The 16,591-nt window shown below is 43.6% G+C and overlaps 1 protein-coding gene across 1 annotated transcript in view; it reads left to right on the forward strand.

Annotated features, from left to right (window-relative positions):
* The first annotated feature begins 916 nt into the window (after positions 1 to 916).
* Positions 917 to 16,591, forward strand: part of LOC116373903 (tubulin-specific chaperone D-like) — an 18,787-nt gene continuing 3,112 nt past the window's right edge. The window contains exons 1-5 of the mRNA XM_031822204.1: positions 917 to 1,056; positions 10,427 to 10,548; positions 10,917 to 10,994; positions 11,598 to 11,687; positions 12,687 to 12,774. Coding sequence (XP_031678064.1) covers positions 10,463 to 10,548; positions 10,917 to 10,994; positions 11,598 to 11,687; positions 12,687 to 12,774 — 342 coding nt within the window. The 5' untranslated portion in view covers positions 917 to 1,056; positions 10,427 to 10,462. The remainder of the gene's footprint in view (positions 1,057 to 10,426; positions 10,549 to 10,916; positions 10,995 to 11,597; positions 11,688 to 12,686; positions 12,775 to 16,591) is intronic.

Consider the following 16,591-nt stretch of genomic DNA (forward strand, 5'->3'; position numbering starts at 1 on the left):
GGTAGCTAGATGAGACAACCACATTAATCATTACATTATCGCTCAGAGTAGTTATCAGGTAGCTAGATGAGACAACCACATTACAGTCAGTACATTATCGCTCAGAGTAGTTATCAGGTAGCTAGATGAGACAACCACATTACAGTCAGTACATTATCACTCAGAGTAGTTATCAGGTAGCTAGATGAGACAACCACATTAATCATTACATTATCGCTCAGAGTAGTTATCAGGTAGCTAGATGAGACAACCACATCACAGTCAGTACATTATCACTCAGAGTAGTTATCAGGTAGCTAGGTGAGACAACCACATCAGTCACTACATTATCCCTCAACAGAGTAGTTATCAGATAGCTAGGTAAGACAACCACATTATCCCTCAACAGAGTAGTTATCAGATAGCTAGGTGAGACAACCACATCAGTCACTACATCATCCCTCAACTGAGTAGTTATCAGGTAGCTAGGTGAGACAACCACATCAGTCACTACATTATCCCTCAACTGAGTAGTTATCAGGTAGCTAGGTGAGGCAACCACATGATCCCTCAACAGAGTAGTTATCAGATAGCTTATTATCCCTCTGGGTTCTGGGTAATCTCATACACGACTCTATGGATGTCTCTGGGTAATCTCATACAATACTATGGATGTCTCTGGGTAATCTCATACAATACTATGGATGTCTCTGGGTAATCTCATACAATACTATGGATGTCTCTGGGTAATCTCATACAATACTATGGATGTCTCTGGGTAATCTCATACAATACTATGGATGTCTCTGGGTAATCTCATACAATACTATGGATGTCTCTGGGTATTCTCATACAGTGGGCACGTTTCAATGAAAGATTTACAGGTCAGTTATTGAGTTGAAAAACTAACTGGACCCCGTGTGTCTCTGTGCTCTCAGTGAAGGGGCAGAGGGTCTGAACTGGAACGCTCCGTCTCAGGCCTTCCCCCACATCACCCAGCTGCTCAGACTGCCCCAATACCAGTACCACACACTGCTGGGGTTGACCGTGTCTGTAGGAGGACTGACTGAGTCTACGGTACGTGTCTGTAGCCCCGTGTCTGTAGCCCCGTGTCTGTAGCCCCGTGTCTGTAGCCCCGTGTCTGTAGCCCCGTGTCTGTAGCCCTGTGTCTGTATCTGTATCTTCTGTTGTGATGTTTCTGTTGCTCTGTGTCTGTTGCTCTGTGTCTGTAGCTCTGTGTCTGTAGCTCTGTGTCTGTAGCTCTGTTTCTGTTGCTCTGTGCCTGTGGCCCGGTGTCAGTGGTGTCTGCAGCCCTGTGTCTGTAGCTCTGTGTCTGTAGCTCTGTGTCTGTAGCTCTGTGTCTGTAGCTCTGTTTCTGTTGCTCTGTGCCTGTGGCCCGGTGTCAGTGGTGTCTGCAGCCCTGCGTCTGTAGCTCTGTGTCTGTTGCTCTGTGTCTGTAGCTCTGTGTCTGTAGCTCTGTGTCTGTTGCTCTGTTTTTTTAATTTTTTTTTATTTCACCTTTATTTAACCAGGTAGGCTAGTTGAGAACACCTTTATTTAACCAGGTAGGCTAGTTGAGAACACCTTTATTTAACCAGGTAGGCTAGTTGAGAACACCTTTATTTAACCAGGTAGGCTAGTTGAGAACACCTTTATTTAACCAGGTAGGCTAGTTGAGAACAAGTTCTCATTTGCAACTGCGACCTGGCCAAGATAAAGCATAGCAGTGTGAGCATACAACAAAGAGTTACACATGGAGTAAACATTAAACAAGTCAATAACACAGTAGAAAACAAAGGGGGGGTCTATATACAATGTGTGCAAAAGGCATGAGGAGGTAGGCAAATAATTACAATTTTGCAGATTAACACTGGAGTGATAAAAGATCAGATGGTCATGTACAGGTAGAGATATTGGTGTGCAGAAGAGCAGAAAAGTAAATAAATAAAAACAGTATGGGGATGAGGTAGGTGAAAAGGGTGGGCTATTTACCAATAGACTATGTACAGCTGCAGCGATCGGTTAGCTGCTCAGATAGCTGATGTTTGAAGTTGGTGAGGGAGATAAAAGTCTCCAACTTCAGCGATTTTTGCAATTCGTTCCAGTCACAGGCAGCAGAGTACTGGAACGAAAGGCGGCCAAATGAGGTGTTGGCTTTAGGGATGATCAGTGAGATACACCTGCTGGAGCGCGTGCTACGGATGGGTGTTGCCATCGTGACCAGTGAGCTGAGATAAGGCGGAGCTTTACCTAGCATAGACTTGTAGATGACCTGGAGCCAGTGGGTCTGGCGACGAATATGTAGCGAGGGCCAGCCGACTAGAGCATACAAGTCGCAGTGGTGGGTGGTATAAGGTGCTTTAGTGACAAAACGGATGGCACTGTGATAGACTGCATCCAGTTTGCTGAGTAGAGTGTTGGAAGCCATTTTTGTAGATGACATCGCCGAAGTCTGTGTCTGTAGCTCTGTGTCTGTAGCTCTGTGTCTGTAGCTCTGTGTCTGTAGCTCTGTGTCTGTAGCTCTGTGCCTGTGGCCCGGTGTCAGTGGTGTCTGCAGCCCTGTGTCTGCAGCCCTGTGTCTGTAGCCCTGTGTCTGTAGCCTGTGTCTGTAGCCCTGTGTCTGTAGCCCTGTGTCTGTAGCCCTGTGTCTGTAGCCATGTGTCTGTAGCCATGTGTCTGTAGCCATGTGTCTGTAGCCATGTGTCTGTAGCCATGTGTCTGTAGCCATGTGTCTGTAGCAGTGGAGACTCCTCAGAGTGAATTTCATAAAAAATGCGAATTGTGAAATATTTTTAAAAAAAGTTTTCCTTTTTCACAAGCCACCAAATAATGGATTAAAACTAATCTACAGTAGTACCATGGTGTAGCCGGAATCTAGTCGTGAAAGCGTTAGCTACAGCTAGCTAGCACTGCAGTGCATAACGTGGTGAATCTAGTCGTGAAAGCGTTAGCTACAGCTAGCTAGCACTGCAGTGCATAACGTGGTGAATCTAGTCGTGAAAGCGTTAGCTACAGCTAGCTAGCACTGCAGTGCATAACGTGGTGAATCTAGTCGTGAAAGCGTTAGCTACAGCTAGCTAGCACTGCAGTGCATAACGTGGTGAGTCTAGTCGTGAAAGCGTTAGCTACAGCTAGCTAGCACTGCAGTGCATAACGTGGTGAATCTAGTCGTGAAAGCGTTAGCTACAGCTAGCTAGCACTGCAGTGCATAACGTGGTGAATCTAGTCGTGAAAGCGTTAGCTACAGCTAGCTAGCACTGCAGTGCATAACGTGGTGAATCTAGTCGTGAAAGCGTTAGCTACAGCTAGCTAGCACTGCAGTGCATAACGTGGTGAATCTAGTCGTGAAAGCGTTAGCTACAGCTAGCTAGCACTGCAGTGCATAACGTGGTGAATCTAGTCGTGAAAGCGTTAGCTACAGCTAGCTAGCACTGCAGTGCATAACGTGGTGAATCTAGTCGTGAAAGCGTTAGCTACAGCTAGCTAGCACTGCAGTGCATAACGTGGTGAATCTAGTCGTGAAAGCGTTAGCTACAGCTAGCTAGCACTGCAGTGCATAACGTGGTGAATCTAGTCGTGAAAGCGTTAGCTACAGCTAGCTAGCACTGCAGTGCATAACGTGGTGAATCTAGTCGTGAAAGCGTTAGCTACAGCTAGCTAGCACTGCAGTGCATAACGTGGTGAATCTAGTCGACTCAAAGAGAGAGAAAAACAATAGTAAAACAGTTTTTAACGAATACATTTAAACAAAAAATTTAAATGAACGAGAAGCAAGAGTGAGTGAGAGAGCTACTGTAGCTATATTTCTTCTTTTTTTTCTTCACTTACTTAGCTAGCTAATGTAGCTAGTTAGTTTAGCCTACTGAAACACCCTGTTCAAACAGAGAGGGATGCTATGTTAGCTGGCTGGCTATGGCTATCCAACAGAGAGGGATGCTATGTTAGCTAGCTGGCTATGGCTATCCAACAGAGAGGGATGCTATGTTAGCTAGCTGGCTATGGCTATCCAACAGAGAGGGATGCTATGTTAGCTAGCTGGCTATGGCTATCCAACAGAGAGGGATGCTATGTTAGCTAGCTGGCTATGGCTATCCAACAGAGAGGGATGCTATGTTAGCTAGCTGGCTATGGCTATCCAACAGAGAGGGATGCTATGTTAGCTAGCTGGCTATGGCTATCCAACAGAGAGGGATGCTATGTTAGCTAGCTGGCTATGACTATCCAACAGAGAGGGATGCTATGTTAGCTAGCTGGCTATGGCTATCCAACAGAGAGGGATGCTATGTTAGCTAGCTGGCTATGGCTATCCAACAGAGAGGGATGCTATGTTAGCTAGCTGGCTATGGCTATCCAACAGAGAGGGATGCTATGTTAGCTAGCTGGCTATGACTATCCAACAGAGAGGGATGCTATGTTAGCTAGCTGGCTATGGCTATCCAACAGAGAGGGATGCTATGTTAGCTAGCTGGCTATGGCTATCCAACAGAGAGGGATGCTATGTTAGCTAGCTGGCTATGGCTATCCAACAGAGAGGGATGCTATGTTAGCTAGCTGGCTATGACTATCCAACAGAGAGGGATGCTATGTTAGCTAGCTGGCTATGGCTATCCAACAGAGAGGGATGCTATGTTAGCTAGCTGGCTATGACTATCCAACAGAGAGGGATGCTATGTTAGCTAGCTGGCTATGGCTATCCAACACTGGAACTCTTCCAAGTCAAGGTAAGCTTTTGGTTTATTAATGTTTTGCCACCGGGGCCTGTCTGTGTAACTGCTAAACTGCTTGCTGACTACACTGTAGTGTAGCGGGTTCACTAACGGGTTAGTCCTAGTAGCCATGTTGACTATGACGTGACAACAATGTAGGCTGTGTGCGGTTAGCGGTCATGATATGAAGGTTTGGCTTGGAAAAGGTTTTTTTTCGCCTGGTCACAGACAGCTAATGTGTTGTGCACTGAAGTCCACAAGCGAAGGGAAAAGGTGAGAGGAGGGGAGAGCACGTAGATAGATGTGAGAAGGAATTTATATACACAATGAGCTGTTTGTATGTGGCTGCTATGAAAGAGAACTGTGTATGCGTGTGCTCAGGGGTGTGTTCATTGCACCGATTCTGTTGAAAAAAACGGGATAAACATACCTGAATTTGTCCTATAGAAACTCTCGTTTGCAACTGTTGGACTAATGATTACACTCTAGATCAGCTAGATGCAGGAAAGAGTGTGCAAGGTGGTATTGAATATGTCACTGTCTGTCACCTTGATTCCTCAAAATTCTCTCGACCCGTGTGCACCTACGTTATAAACTGTCATTTATAAACTGTCATTCATAGGCTAGGTTGTAAACTGTAAACTGTCTTTCATAGGCTTGGTTATAAACTGTCTTTCATAGGCTAGGTTGTAAACTGTCATCATAAACTGTCATTCATAGGCTAGGTTGTAAACTGTCATTCATAGGCTAGGTTGTAAACTGTCATTCATAGGCTAGGTTGTAAACTGTCATTCATAGGCTAGGTTGTAAACTGTCATTCATAGGCTAGGTTGTAAACTGTCATTCATAGGCTAGGTTGTAAACTGTCATTCATAGGCTTGGTTGTAAACTGTCATTCATAGGCTACGTTATAAACTGTCATTCATAGGCTACGTTATAAACTGTCATTCATAGGCTACGTTATAAACTGTCATTCATAGGCTACGTTATAAACTGTCATTCATAGGCTTGGTTGTAAACTGTCATTCATAGGCTAGGTTGTAAACTGTCATTCATAGGCTAGGTTGTAAACTGTCATTCATAGGCTAGGTTGTAAACTGTCATTCATAGGCTAGGTTGTAAACTGTCATTCATAGGCTTGGTTGTAAACTGTCATTCATAGGCTTGGTTGTAAACTGTCATTCATAGGCTTGGTTGTAAACTGTCATTCATAGGCTTGGTTGTAAACTGTCATTCATAGGCTACGTTATAAACTGTCATTCATAGGCTACGTTATAAACTGTCATTCATAGGCTTGGTTGTAAACTGTCATTCATAGGCATATATTCTTAACTCCATTCCTTTACTTTAGGTTGTGTATTGTTAGATATTGCTCCACTGTTGGAGCTAGGAACACAAGCTACACCCTCAATAAGATCTGCTAAATGGTATTTGTATGTGGTATTTCTCTGTCTCTGACTCTTGCTATAATCTGACTGGACTGGAGACGCACAGACACTTCTGAGGTAGCCAGAACTGTGTCCCTAGGCTGATCTGGAGTTGGTTCTCACACACGAGTCCAAAGGGATGAAGGTATTTCTCTGTCTCTGACTCTTGCTATAATCTGACTGGACTGGAGAAGCACAGACACTTCTGAGGTAGCCAGAACTGTGTCCCTAGGCTGATCTGGAGTTGGTTCTCACACACAAGAGTCCAAAGAGATGAAGCATCCTGTTGGATCCTGGAAACTTTCTCATCGTCCTCGTCTCCTTTACCGCCGTTTCACATTCGTGTTGCGATATTTCATAAAACCATCTCCTGTGAGACTCCCCCCCACCCCCCCCCCCCCCCCCCCCCCCCCCTCCCACTGCTGAGTCCAACTCTCCTCTCACACCCCCTGAAAGACCAGCATGTCATCACGACAGGGTAGCCTAGTGGTTAGAGCGTTGGACTAGTAACCGGAAGGTTGCTGGATCGAATCCCCTAGCTGACAAGGTACAAATCTGTCGTTCTGCCCCTGAACAGGCAGTTAACCCATCGTTCCTAGGCCGTCATTGAAAATAAGAATTTGTTCTTAATTAACTGACTTGCCTGGTTAAATAAAGATAAAATAAACTACAGACATTGTAACTGCCACTGTGTAGAAGACAGAAGTCCTCTCCTCTCCAGCGGGTGTTGATGCTGTGTTGTTGCTATGGGAACGATGAGCCAGTTGTCACCAGCCTTCAGTGTGTCACTCAGTTTCAACCTGTCATCACTATGGGAAGTGATGCCAGGACATCAGAGTGTGCGTCCCAAAATAGAACCCTCTCCCCTATGGGCCCTGGTCAAAAGTAGTGCACTACTAGAGTGTGATTTGGTACGCAGACAGAGAGATGAGCTGTTTAGACTTAATGTTGCTCAATGTGGCTTCTCACACGGTCCAGACTTACACTATGTTAAACAGAGTGGTAATATCTTATTTTATAGTTTTACTGTTCTGGTCTGGATCTCAGAGTTCCTACTGATCTGTTACAGTCCTCTGGGTCTGATGTTAACTACACTATGATGTCTATCAGTCCTCTGGGTCTGATGTTAACTACACACGGATGTCTATCTATCAGTCCTCTGTCTGATGTTAACTACACTGATGTCTATCAGTCCTCTGTCTGATGTTAACTACACTGATGTCTATCAGTCCTCTGTGTCTGATGTTAACTACACTGATGTCTATCAGTCCTCTGTCTGTTAACTACACTATGATGTCTATCTATCAGTCCTCTGTCTGATGTTAACTACACTGATGTCTATCTATCAGTCCTCTGTCTGATGTTAACTACACTGATGTCTATCAGTCCTCTGTCTGATGTTAACTACACACGGATGTCTATCTATCAGTCCTCTGTCTGATGTTAACTACACTGATGTCTATCAGTCCTCTGTCTGATGTTAACTACACTGATGTCTATCAGTCCTCTGTCTGATGTTAACTACACTATGATGTCTATCTATCAGTCCTTTGGGTCTGATGTTAACTACACTATGATGTCTATCTATCAGTCCTCTGTGTCTGATGTTAACTACACTGATGTCTATCAGTCCTCTGTCTGTTAACTACACTATGATGTCTATCTATCAGTCCTCTGTCTGTTAACTACACTATGATGTCTATCTATCAGTCCTCTGTCTGATGTTAACTACACTGATGTCTATCTATCAGTCCTCTGTCTGATGTTAACTACACTGATGTCTATCTATCAGTCCTCTGTCTGATGTTAACTACACTGATGTCTATCTATCAGTCCTCTGTCTGATGTTAACTACACTGATGTCTATCTATCAGTCCTCTGTCTGATGTTAACTACACACGGATGTCTATCTATCAGTCCTCTGTCTGATGTTAACTACACACGGATGTCTATCTATCAGTCCTCTGTCTGATGTTAACTACACTATGATGTCTATCTATCAGTCCTTTGGGTCTGATGTTAACTACACTATGATGTCTATCAGTCCTCTGGGTCTGATGTTAACTACACTATGATGTCTATCTATCAGTCCTCTGTCTGATGTTAACTACACTGATGTCTATCAGTCCTCTGTCTGATGTTAACTACACTGATGTCTATCAGTCCTCTGTCTGATGTTAACTACACTGATGTCTATCAGTCCTCTGTCTATCAGTCCTCTGTCTGATGTTAACTACACTGATGTCTATCAGTCCTCTGTCTGATGTTAACTACACTGATGTCTATCAGTCCTCTGTCTGATGTTAACTACACGGATGTCTATCTATCAGTCCTCTGTCTGATGTTAACTACACACGGATGTCTATCTATCAGTCCTCTGTCTGATGTTAACTACACTATGATGTCTATCTATCAGTCCTTTGGGTCTGATGTTAACTACACTGATGTCTATCAGTCCTCTGTCTGATGTTAACTACACACGGATGTCTATCTATCAGTCCTCTGGGTCTGATGTTAACTACACTATGATGTCTATCAGTCCTCTGGGTCTGATGTTAACTACACTATGATGTCTATCTATCAGTCCTCTGTCTGATGTTAACTACACTGATGTCTATCTATCAGTCCTCTGGGTCTGATGTTAACTACACTATGATATCTATCTATTAGTCCTCTGTCTGATGTTAACTACACTGATGTCTATCTATCAGTCCTCTGGGTCTGATGTTAACTACACTATGATGTCTATCAGTCCTCTGGGTCTGATGTTAACTACACTGATGTCTATCAGTCCTCTGTCTGATGTTAACTACACTATGATGTCTATCTATCAGTCCTCTGTCTGATAACTACACTGATGTCTATCAGTCCTCTGTCTGTTAACTACACTATGATGTCTATCAGTCCTCTGGGTCTGATGTTAACTACACTGATGTCTATCAGTCCTCTGTCTGATATTAACTACACTATGATGTCTATCAGTCCTCTGTCTGATGTTAACTACACTGATGTCTATCTATCAGTCCTCTGTCTGATGTTAACTACACTATGATGTCTATCAGTCCTCTGTCTGATGTTAACTACACTATGATGTCTATCTATCAGTCCTCTGTCTGATATTAACTACACTATGATGTCTATCAGTCCTCTGTCTGATAACTACACTGATGTCTATCTATCAGTCCTCTGGGTCTGATGTTAACTACACTATGATGTCTATCTATCAGTCCTCTGTCTGATGTTAACCACACTATGATGTCTATCTATCAGTCCTCTGTCTGATGTTAACTACACTGATGTCTATCAGTCCTCTGTCTGATGTTAACTACACTGATGTCTATCAGTCCTCTGTCTATCAGTCCTCTGGGTCTGATGTTAACTACACTGATGTCTATCAGTCCTCTGTCTGATGTTAACTACACTATGATGTCTATCTATCAGTCCTCTGTCTGATATTAACTACACTATGATGTCTATCAGTCCTCTGTCTGATGTTAACTACACTGATGTCTATCTATCAGTCCTCTGGGTCTGATGTTAACTACACTGATGTCTATCAGTCCTCTGTCTGATGTTAACTACACACTGATGTCTATCAGTCCTCTGTCTGATGTTAACTACACTGATGTCTATCTATCAGTCCTCTGTCTGATGTTAACTACACTGATGTCTATCTATCAGTCCTCTGTCTGATGTTAACTACACTGATGTCTATCAGTCCTCTGTCTATCAGTCCTCTGTCTATCAGTCCTCTGTCTATCAGTCCTCTGGGTCTGATGTTAACTACACTGATGTCTATCAGTCCTCTGTCTGATGTTAACTACACTATGATGTCTATCTATCAGTCCTCTGTCTGATATTAACTACACTATGATGTCTATCAGTCCTCTGTCTGATGTTAACTACACTGATGTCTATCTATCAGTCCTCTGGGTCTGATGTTAACTACACTGATGTCTATCTATCAGTCCTCTGTCTGATGTTAACTACACACTGATGTCTATCAGTCCTCTGTCTGATGTTAACTACACACTGATGTCTATCAGTCCTCTGTCTGATGTTAACTACACTGATGTCTATCTATCAGTCCTCTGTCTGATGTTAACTACACTGATGTCTATCAGTCCTCTGTCTGTTAACTACACTATGATGTCTATCTATCAGTCCTCTGTCTGATGTTAACTACACTGATGTCTATCTCTACATCCCTCTCTCCCTCCCTCCTCGTCTCTCTACATCTCCCTCCCTCCCTCCGTCTCTCCGTCTCTCCGTCTCTCTGTCTCTCTCTCTGTCTCTCTCTCTGTCTGTCTCCAGGTGCGTTTCTCCTCCCAGTCTCTGTTTGACCACCTGATGCTGATTCAGCAGGATGCAGCAGCGCTGGGACAGTTTAGTGAGGCACTGCTGCATGTCTTCAGAGACAACCTGAGAAATGACAGGTACACACACACACACACACACACACACACACACACACACACACACACACACACACACACTGCTGCACGTCTTCAGAGACAACCTGAGAAATGACAGGTACACACACACTGCTGCACGTCTTCAGAGACAACCTGAGAAATGACAATGAAACTAACCTGGTAAACTACAGAGGGAATGAAACTAGTGGTAAACTGTGTGTCTCTGTGTAGGGTGTCTATCCCCTTCCTGAAGATGCTGGACCAGATGCTGGCTAGAGCCTGTGTGTAATGTGTGTGTGTCTCTGTGTAGGGTGTCTATCCCCTTCCTGAAGATGCTGGACCAGATGCTGGCTAGAGCCTGTGTGTAATGTGTGTGTGTCTCTGTGTAGGGTGTCTATCCCCTTCCTGAAGATGCTGGACCAGATGCTGGCTAGAGCCTGTTTTGACACCTTCACTACAGACCAGGAGTGAGTGGGGTTCATGTTATAGACTGTTCTACTGATGCCTGTTAGGTAGGACTCAGTACTACTTCCTTATCTGTCAGAAACAGCAGAAACAGGACATTTCGAAGAGTTATAGTGTTGTGTATGTAGAATACATAAAGATATGTAATATAGTGGCTGATTGAATGAATAGAAGCTACGCTAATCTGTTATTTGCTCTCTCTGCTCTTCTCTCTCGGTTCTCTCTCTCTTTTCTTCTCTGCTCTCTCTTTTCTCTCTCTCTCTCTCTGATCTCTCTCTCTCTCTGATCTCTCTCTCTCTCTGATCTCTCTCTCTCTCTGATCTCTCTCTCTCTTTTCTCTCTCTCTCTTTCTCTGATCTCTCTCTCTTCTCTCTCTCTCTCTCTCTCTCTCTGATCTCTCTCTCTCTCTGATCTCTCTCTTTTCTCTCTCTCTCTCTTTCTCTGATCTCTCTCTTCTCTCTCTCTTTTATCCTGCAGCTCATATATTCTTCTCTCTCTCTCAATTCAATTCAAGGGCTTTATTGGCATGGGAAACATGTGTTAACATTGCCAAAGCAAGTGAGGTAGATAATATATAAAGTGAATGTCTCTGTCTCTCTCTTTAGTCATCAGTTCTGTGTGGACTTGTTGTCTCTCTGTAAAGAAGAGATTAAGAAGTCCAAGGACACTCAGAAGCTCCGCTCTGCCATCGCTGTGTGAGTGGGGTTTCTTTTAACACACACACACACACTCCAAATACATCTCCACTGCATCTCACCTCTGATACAGTGTTAAAACATTTAGTCATAACACACAACCTGATATACACACAACCTGATATACACATACACACAACCTGATATACACACACACACAACCTGATACACACACACACAACCTGATATACACACACACACAACCTGATATACACACAACCTGATATACACACAACCTGATATACACACAACCTGATATACACATACACACAACCTGATATACACATACACACAACCTGATATACACACACAACCTGATATACACACAACCTGATATACACACAACCTGATATACACATACACACACCTGATATACACATACACACAACCTGATATACACACACACACAACCTGATATACACACACACAAAACCTGATATACACACAACCTGATATACACACAACCTGATATACACACAACCTGATATACACACAACCTGATATACACATACACACAACCTGATATACACACAACCTGATATACACACAACCTGATATACACATACACACAACCTGATATACACACACACACAACCTGATATACACACAACCTGATATACACACAACCTGATATACACACACACACACACACAACCTGATATACACACAACCTGATATACACATACACACAACCTGATATACACACACACAACCTGATATACACACAACCTGATATACACACAACCTGATATACACACACACACACACACACACACACACACCTGATATACACACAACCTGATATACACACACACACAACCTGATATACACACAACCTGATATACACACAACCTGATATACACCCCCATTGCTCTCTCACCCGAACCCTACTCTCTCTCCCCCTCACCCTCACCCTACTCTCTCTCTCTCCCCCTCACCCGAACCCTACTCTCTCTCTCTCCCCCTCACCCTCACCCTACTCTCTCTCCCCTCCTGTAGGTTCTGTGGTCTGATCCAGTTCCAGGGAGAGGTCCGTAAGAAGGTTCTGTTCCAGCTGCTGCTTCTCCTCTGTCACCCCTTCCCTGTGGTGAGTTAGCTCTCTCTCTCATCTCTGTCTCTCTCTCTCTCTCTGCATCTCATCTCTCTCTCTGCATCTCTCTCTCTCTCTCTGCATCTCTCTCTCTCTCTGCATCTCATCTCTCTCTCTCTGCATCTCTCTCTCTCTCTCTGCATCTCTCTCTCTCTGCATCTCATCTCTCTCTCTCTGCATCTCATCTCATCTCTCTCTCTCTGCATCTCATCTCATCTCTCTCTCTCTGCATCTCTCTCTCTCTCTGCAATTCAATTCAATTCAAGGGCTTTATTGGCATGGGAAACATGTGTTAACATTGCCAAAGCAAGTGAGGTAGACAACATACAAAGTGAATATATAAAGTGAAAAACAACAAGAATTAACAGTAAACATTACACATACAGAAGTTTCAAAACAGTAAAGACATTACAAATGTCATATTATATATATATATATACAGTGTTCTAACAATGTACAAATGGCTAAAGGACACAAGATAAAATAAATAAGCATAAATATGGGTTGTATTTACAATGGTGTTTGTTCTTCACTGGTTGCCCTTTTCTCGTGGCAACAGGTCACAAATCTTGCTGCTGTGATGGCACACTGTGGAATTTCACCCAGTAGATATGGGAGTTTTTCAAAATTGGATTTGTTTTCGAATTCTTTGTGGATCTGTGTAATCTGAGGGAAATATGTCTCTCTAATCAGGTCATACATTGGGCAGGAGGTTAGGAAGTGCAGCTCAGTTTCCACCTCATTTTGTGGGCAGTGAGCACATAGCCTGTCTTCTCTTGAGAGCCATGTCTGCCTACGGCGGCCTTTCTCAATAGCAAGGCTATGCTCACTGAGTCTGTACATAGTCAAGGCTTTCCTTAATTTTGGGTCAGTCACAGTGGTCAGGTATTCTGCCGCTGTGTACTCTCTGTGTAGGGCCAAATAGCATTCTAGTTTGCTCTGTTTTTTTGTTAATTCTTTCCAATGTGTTAAGTAATTATCTTTTTGTTTTCTCATGATTTGGTTGGGTCTAATTGTGCTGCTGTCCTGGGGCTCTGTAGTGTGTGTTTGTGTTTGTGAACAGAGCCCCAGGACCAGCTTGCTTAGGGGACTCTTCTCCAGGTTCATCTCTCTGTAGGTGATGGCTTTGTTATGGAAGGTTTGTGAATTGCTTCCTTTAGGTGGTTGTAGAATTTAACAGCTCTTTTCTGAATTTTGATAATTAGTGGGTATCGGCCTAATTCTGCTCTGCATGCATTATTTGGTGTTCTACGTTGTACACGGAGGATATTTTTGCAGAATTCTGCGTGCAGAGTCTCAATTTGGTGTTTGTCCCATTTTGTGAAGTCTTGGTTGGTGAGCGGACCCCAGACCTCACAACCATAAAGGGCAATGGGCTCTATGACTGATTCAAGTATTTTTTGCCAAATCCTAATTGGTATGTTGAAATTTATGTTTCTTTTGATGGCATAGAATGCCCTTCTTGCCTTGTCTCTCAGATCGTTCACAGCTTTGTGGAAGTTACCTGTGGTGCTGATGTTTAGGCCAAGGTATGTATAGTTTTTTGTGTGCTCTAGGGCAACAGTGTCTAGATGGAATTTGTATTTGTGGTCCTGGTGACTGGACCTTTTTTGGAACACCATTATTTTGGTCTTACTGAGATTTACTGTCAGGGCCCAGGTCTGACAGAATCTGTGCATAAGATCTAGGTGCTGCTGTAGGCCCTCCTTGGTTGGTGACAGAAGCACCAGATCATCAGCAAACAGCAGACATTTGACTTCGGATTCTAGCAGGGGGAGGCCGGGTGCTGCAGACTTTTCTAGTGCCCTCGCCAATTCGTTGATATATATGTTGAAGAGGGTGGGGCTTAAGCTGCATCCCTGTCTAACCCCACGACCTTGTGTGAAGAAATGTGTGTGTTTTTTGCCAATTTTAACCGCACACTTGTTGTTTGTGTACATGGATTTTATAATGTCGTATGTTTTACCCCCAACACCACTTTCCATCAGTTTGTATAGCAGACCCTCATGCCAGATTGAGTCGAAGGCTTTTTGAAATCAACAAAGCATGAGAAGACTTTGCCTTTGTTTTGGTTTGTTTGATTGTCAATTAGGGTGTGCAGGGTGAATACATGGTCTGTTGTACGGTAATTTGGTAAAAAGCCAATTTGACATTTGCTCAGTACATTGTTTTCATGAGGAAATGTACGAGTCTGCTGTTAATAATAATGCAGAGGATTTTCCCAAGGTTACTGTTGACACATATTCCACGGTAGTTATTGGGGTCAAATTTGTCTCCACTTTTGTGGATTGGGGTGATCAGTCCTTGGTTCCAAATATTGGGGAAGATGCCAGAGCTAAGTATGATGTTAAAGAGTTTTAGTATAGCCAATTGGAATTTGTTGTCTGTATATTTGATCATTTCATTGAGGATACCATCAACACCACAGGCCTTTTTGGGTTGGAGGGTTTTTATTTTGTCCTGTAACTCTTTCAATGTAATTGGAGAATCCAGTGGGTACTGGTAGTCTTTAATAGTTGATTCTAAGATCTGTGTTTGATCATGTATATGTTTTTGCTCTTTATTCTTTGTTATAGAGCCAAAAAGATTGGAGAAGTGGTTTACCCATACATCTCCATTTTGGATAGATAATTCTTCGTGTGGTGTCTAGATGGAATTTGTATTTGTGGTCCTGGTGACTGGACCTTTTTTGGAACACCATTATTTTGGTCTTACTGAGATTTACTGTCAGGGCCCTGGTCTGGCAGAATCTGTGCAGAAGATCTAGGTGCTGCTGTAGGCTTTCCTTGGTTGGTGACAGATCTAGGTGCTGCTGTAGGCCCTCCTTGGTTGGGGACAGATCTAGGTGCTGCTGTAGGCTTTCCTTGGTTGGTGACAGATCTAGGTGCTGCTGTAGGCCCTCCTTGGTTGGTGACAGATCTAGGTGCTGCTGTAGGCCCTCCTTGGTTGGTGACAGATCTAGGTGCTGCTGTAGGCCCTCCTTGGTTGGTGACAGATCTAGGTGCTGCTGTAGGCTTTCCTTGGTTGGGGACAGATCTAGGTGCTGCTGTAGGCCCTCCTTGGTTGGGGACAGAAGCACCAGATCATCAGCAAACAGTAGACATTTAACTTCAGATTCTAATAGGGTGAGGCCGGGTGCCGCAGACTATTCTAGTGCCCTCGACTTGGCGAGGCCCTCGACGTTATATATGTTGAAGACGGTGGGGCTTAAGCTGCATCCCTGTCTCACCCCCCGACCCTGTGGAAGGAAATGTGTGTGTGTGTGTGTGTGTGTGTGTGTTGCCATAGTGAAGGTGTAGACTCAGGTTTTATGGGTCTCTATGTTTTTGGTTGGACACATTTCTCAATTTCTTTCGTAGGTTTTTGCGATCTTCATCAAACCATTGTCATTGTTGTTAATTTTCTTAGGTTTTCTGCTTGATATGTTAGACTTGAGAGGGAAGCTGAGAGGCCAAATATACTGTTTAGACTTGAGAGGGAAGCTGAGAGGCCAAATATACTGTTTAGACTTGAGAGGGAAGCTGAGAGGCCAAATATACTGTTTAGACTTGAGAGGGAATCTGAGAGGCCAAATATACTGTTTAGACTTGAGAGGGAAGCTGAGAGGCCAAATATACTGTTTAGACTTGAGAGGGAAGCTGAGAGGCCAAATATACTGTTTAGGTTTTCTACTGCCAAGTTTACACCTTCACTATTACAGTGAAACATTTTGTCCAGGAAGTTGTGATCTGATATGGGTGTCAGTGGACTGATCAGGAAGACCACAGGCAAGCCATTGTAACCTGCTCTCTTCTTTCTTTCTCTCTCTCTCTCT

Source organism: Oncorhynchus kisutch, unplaced genomic scaffold, assembly GCF_002021735.2.
Source record: "Oncorhynchus kisutch isolate 150728-3 unplaced genomic scaffold, Okis_V2 scaffold4088, whole genome shotgun sequence".
Lineage (NCBI taxonomy): Eukaryota > Metazoa > Chordata > Actinopteri > Salmoniformes > Salmonidae > Oncorhynchus > Oncorhynchus kisutch.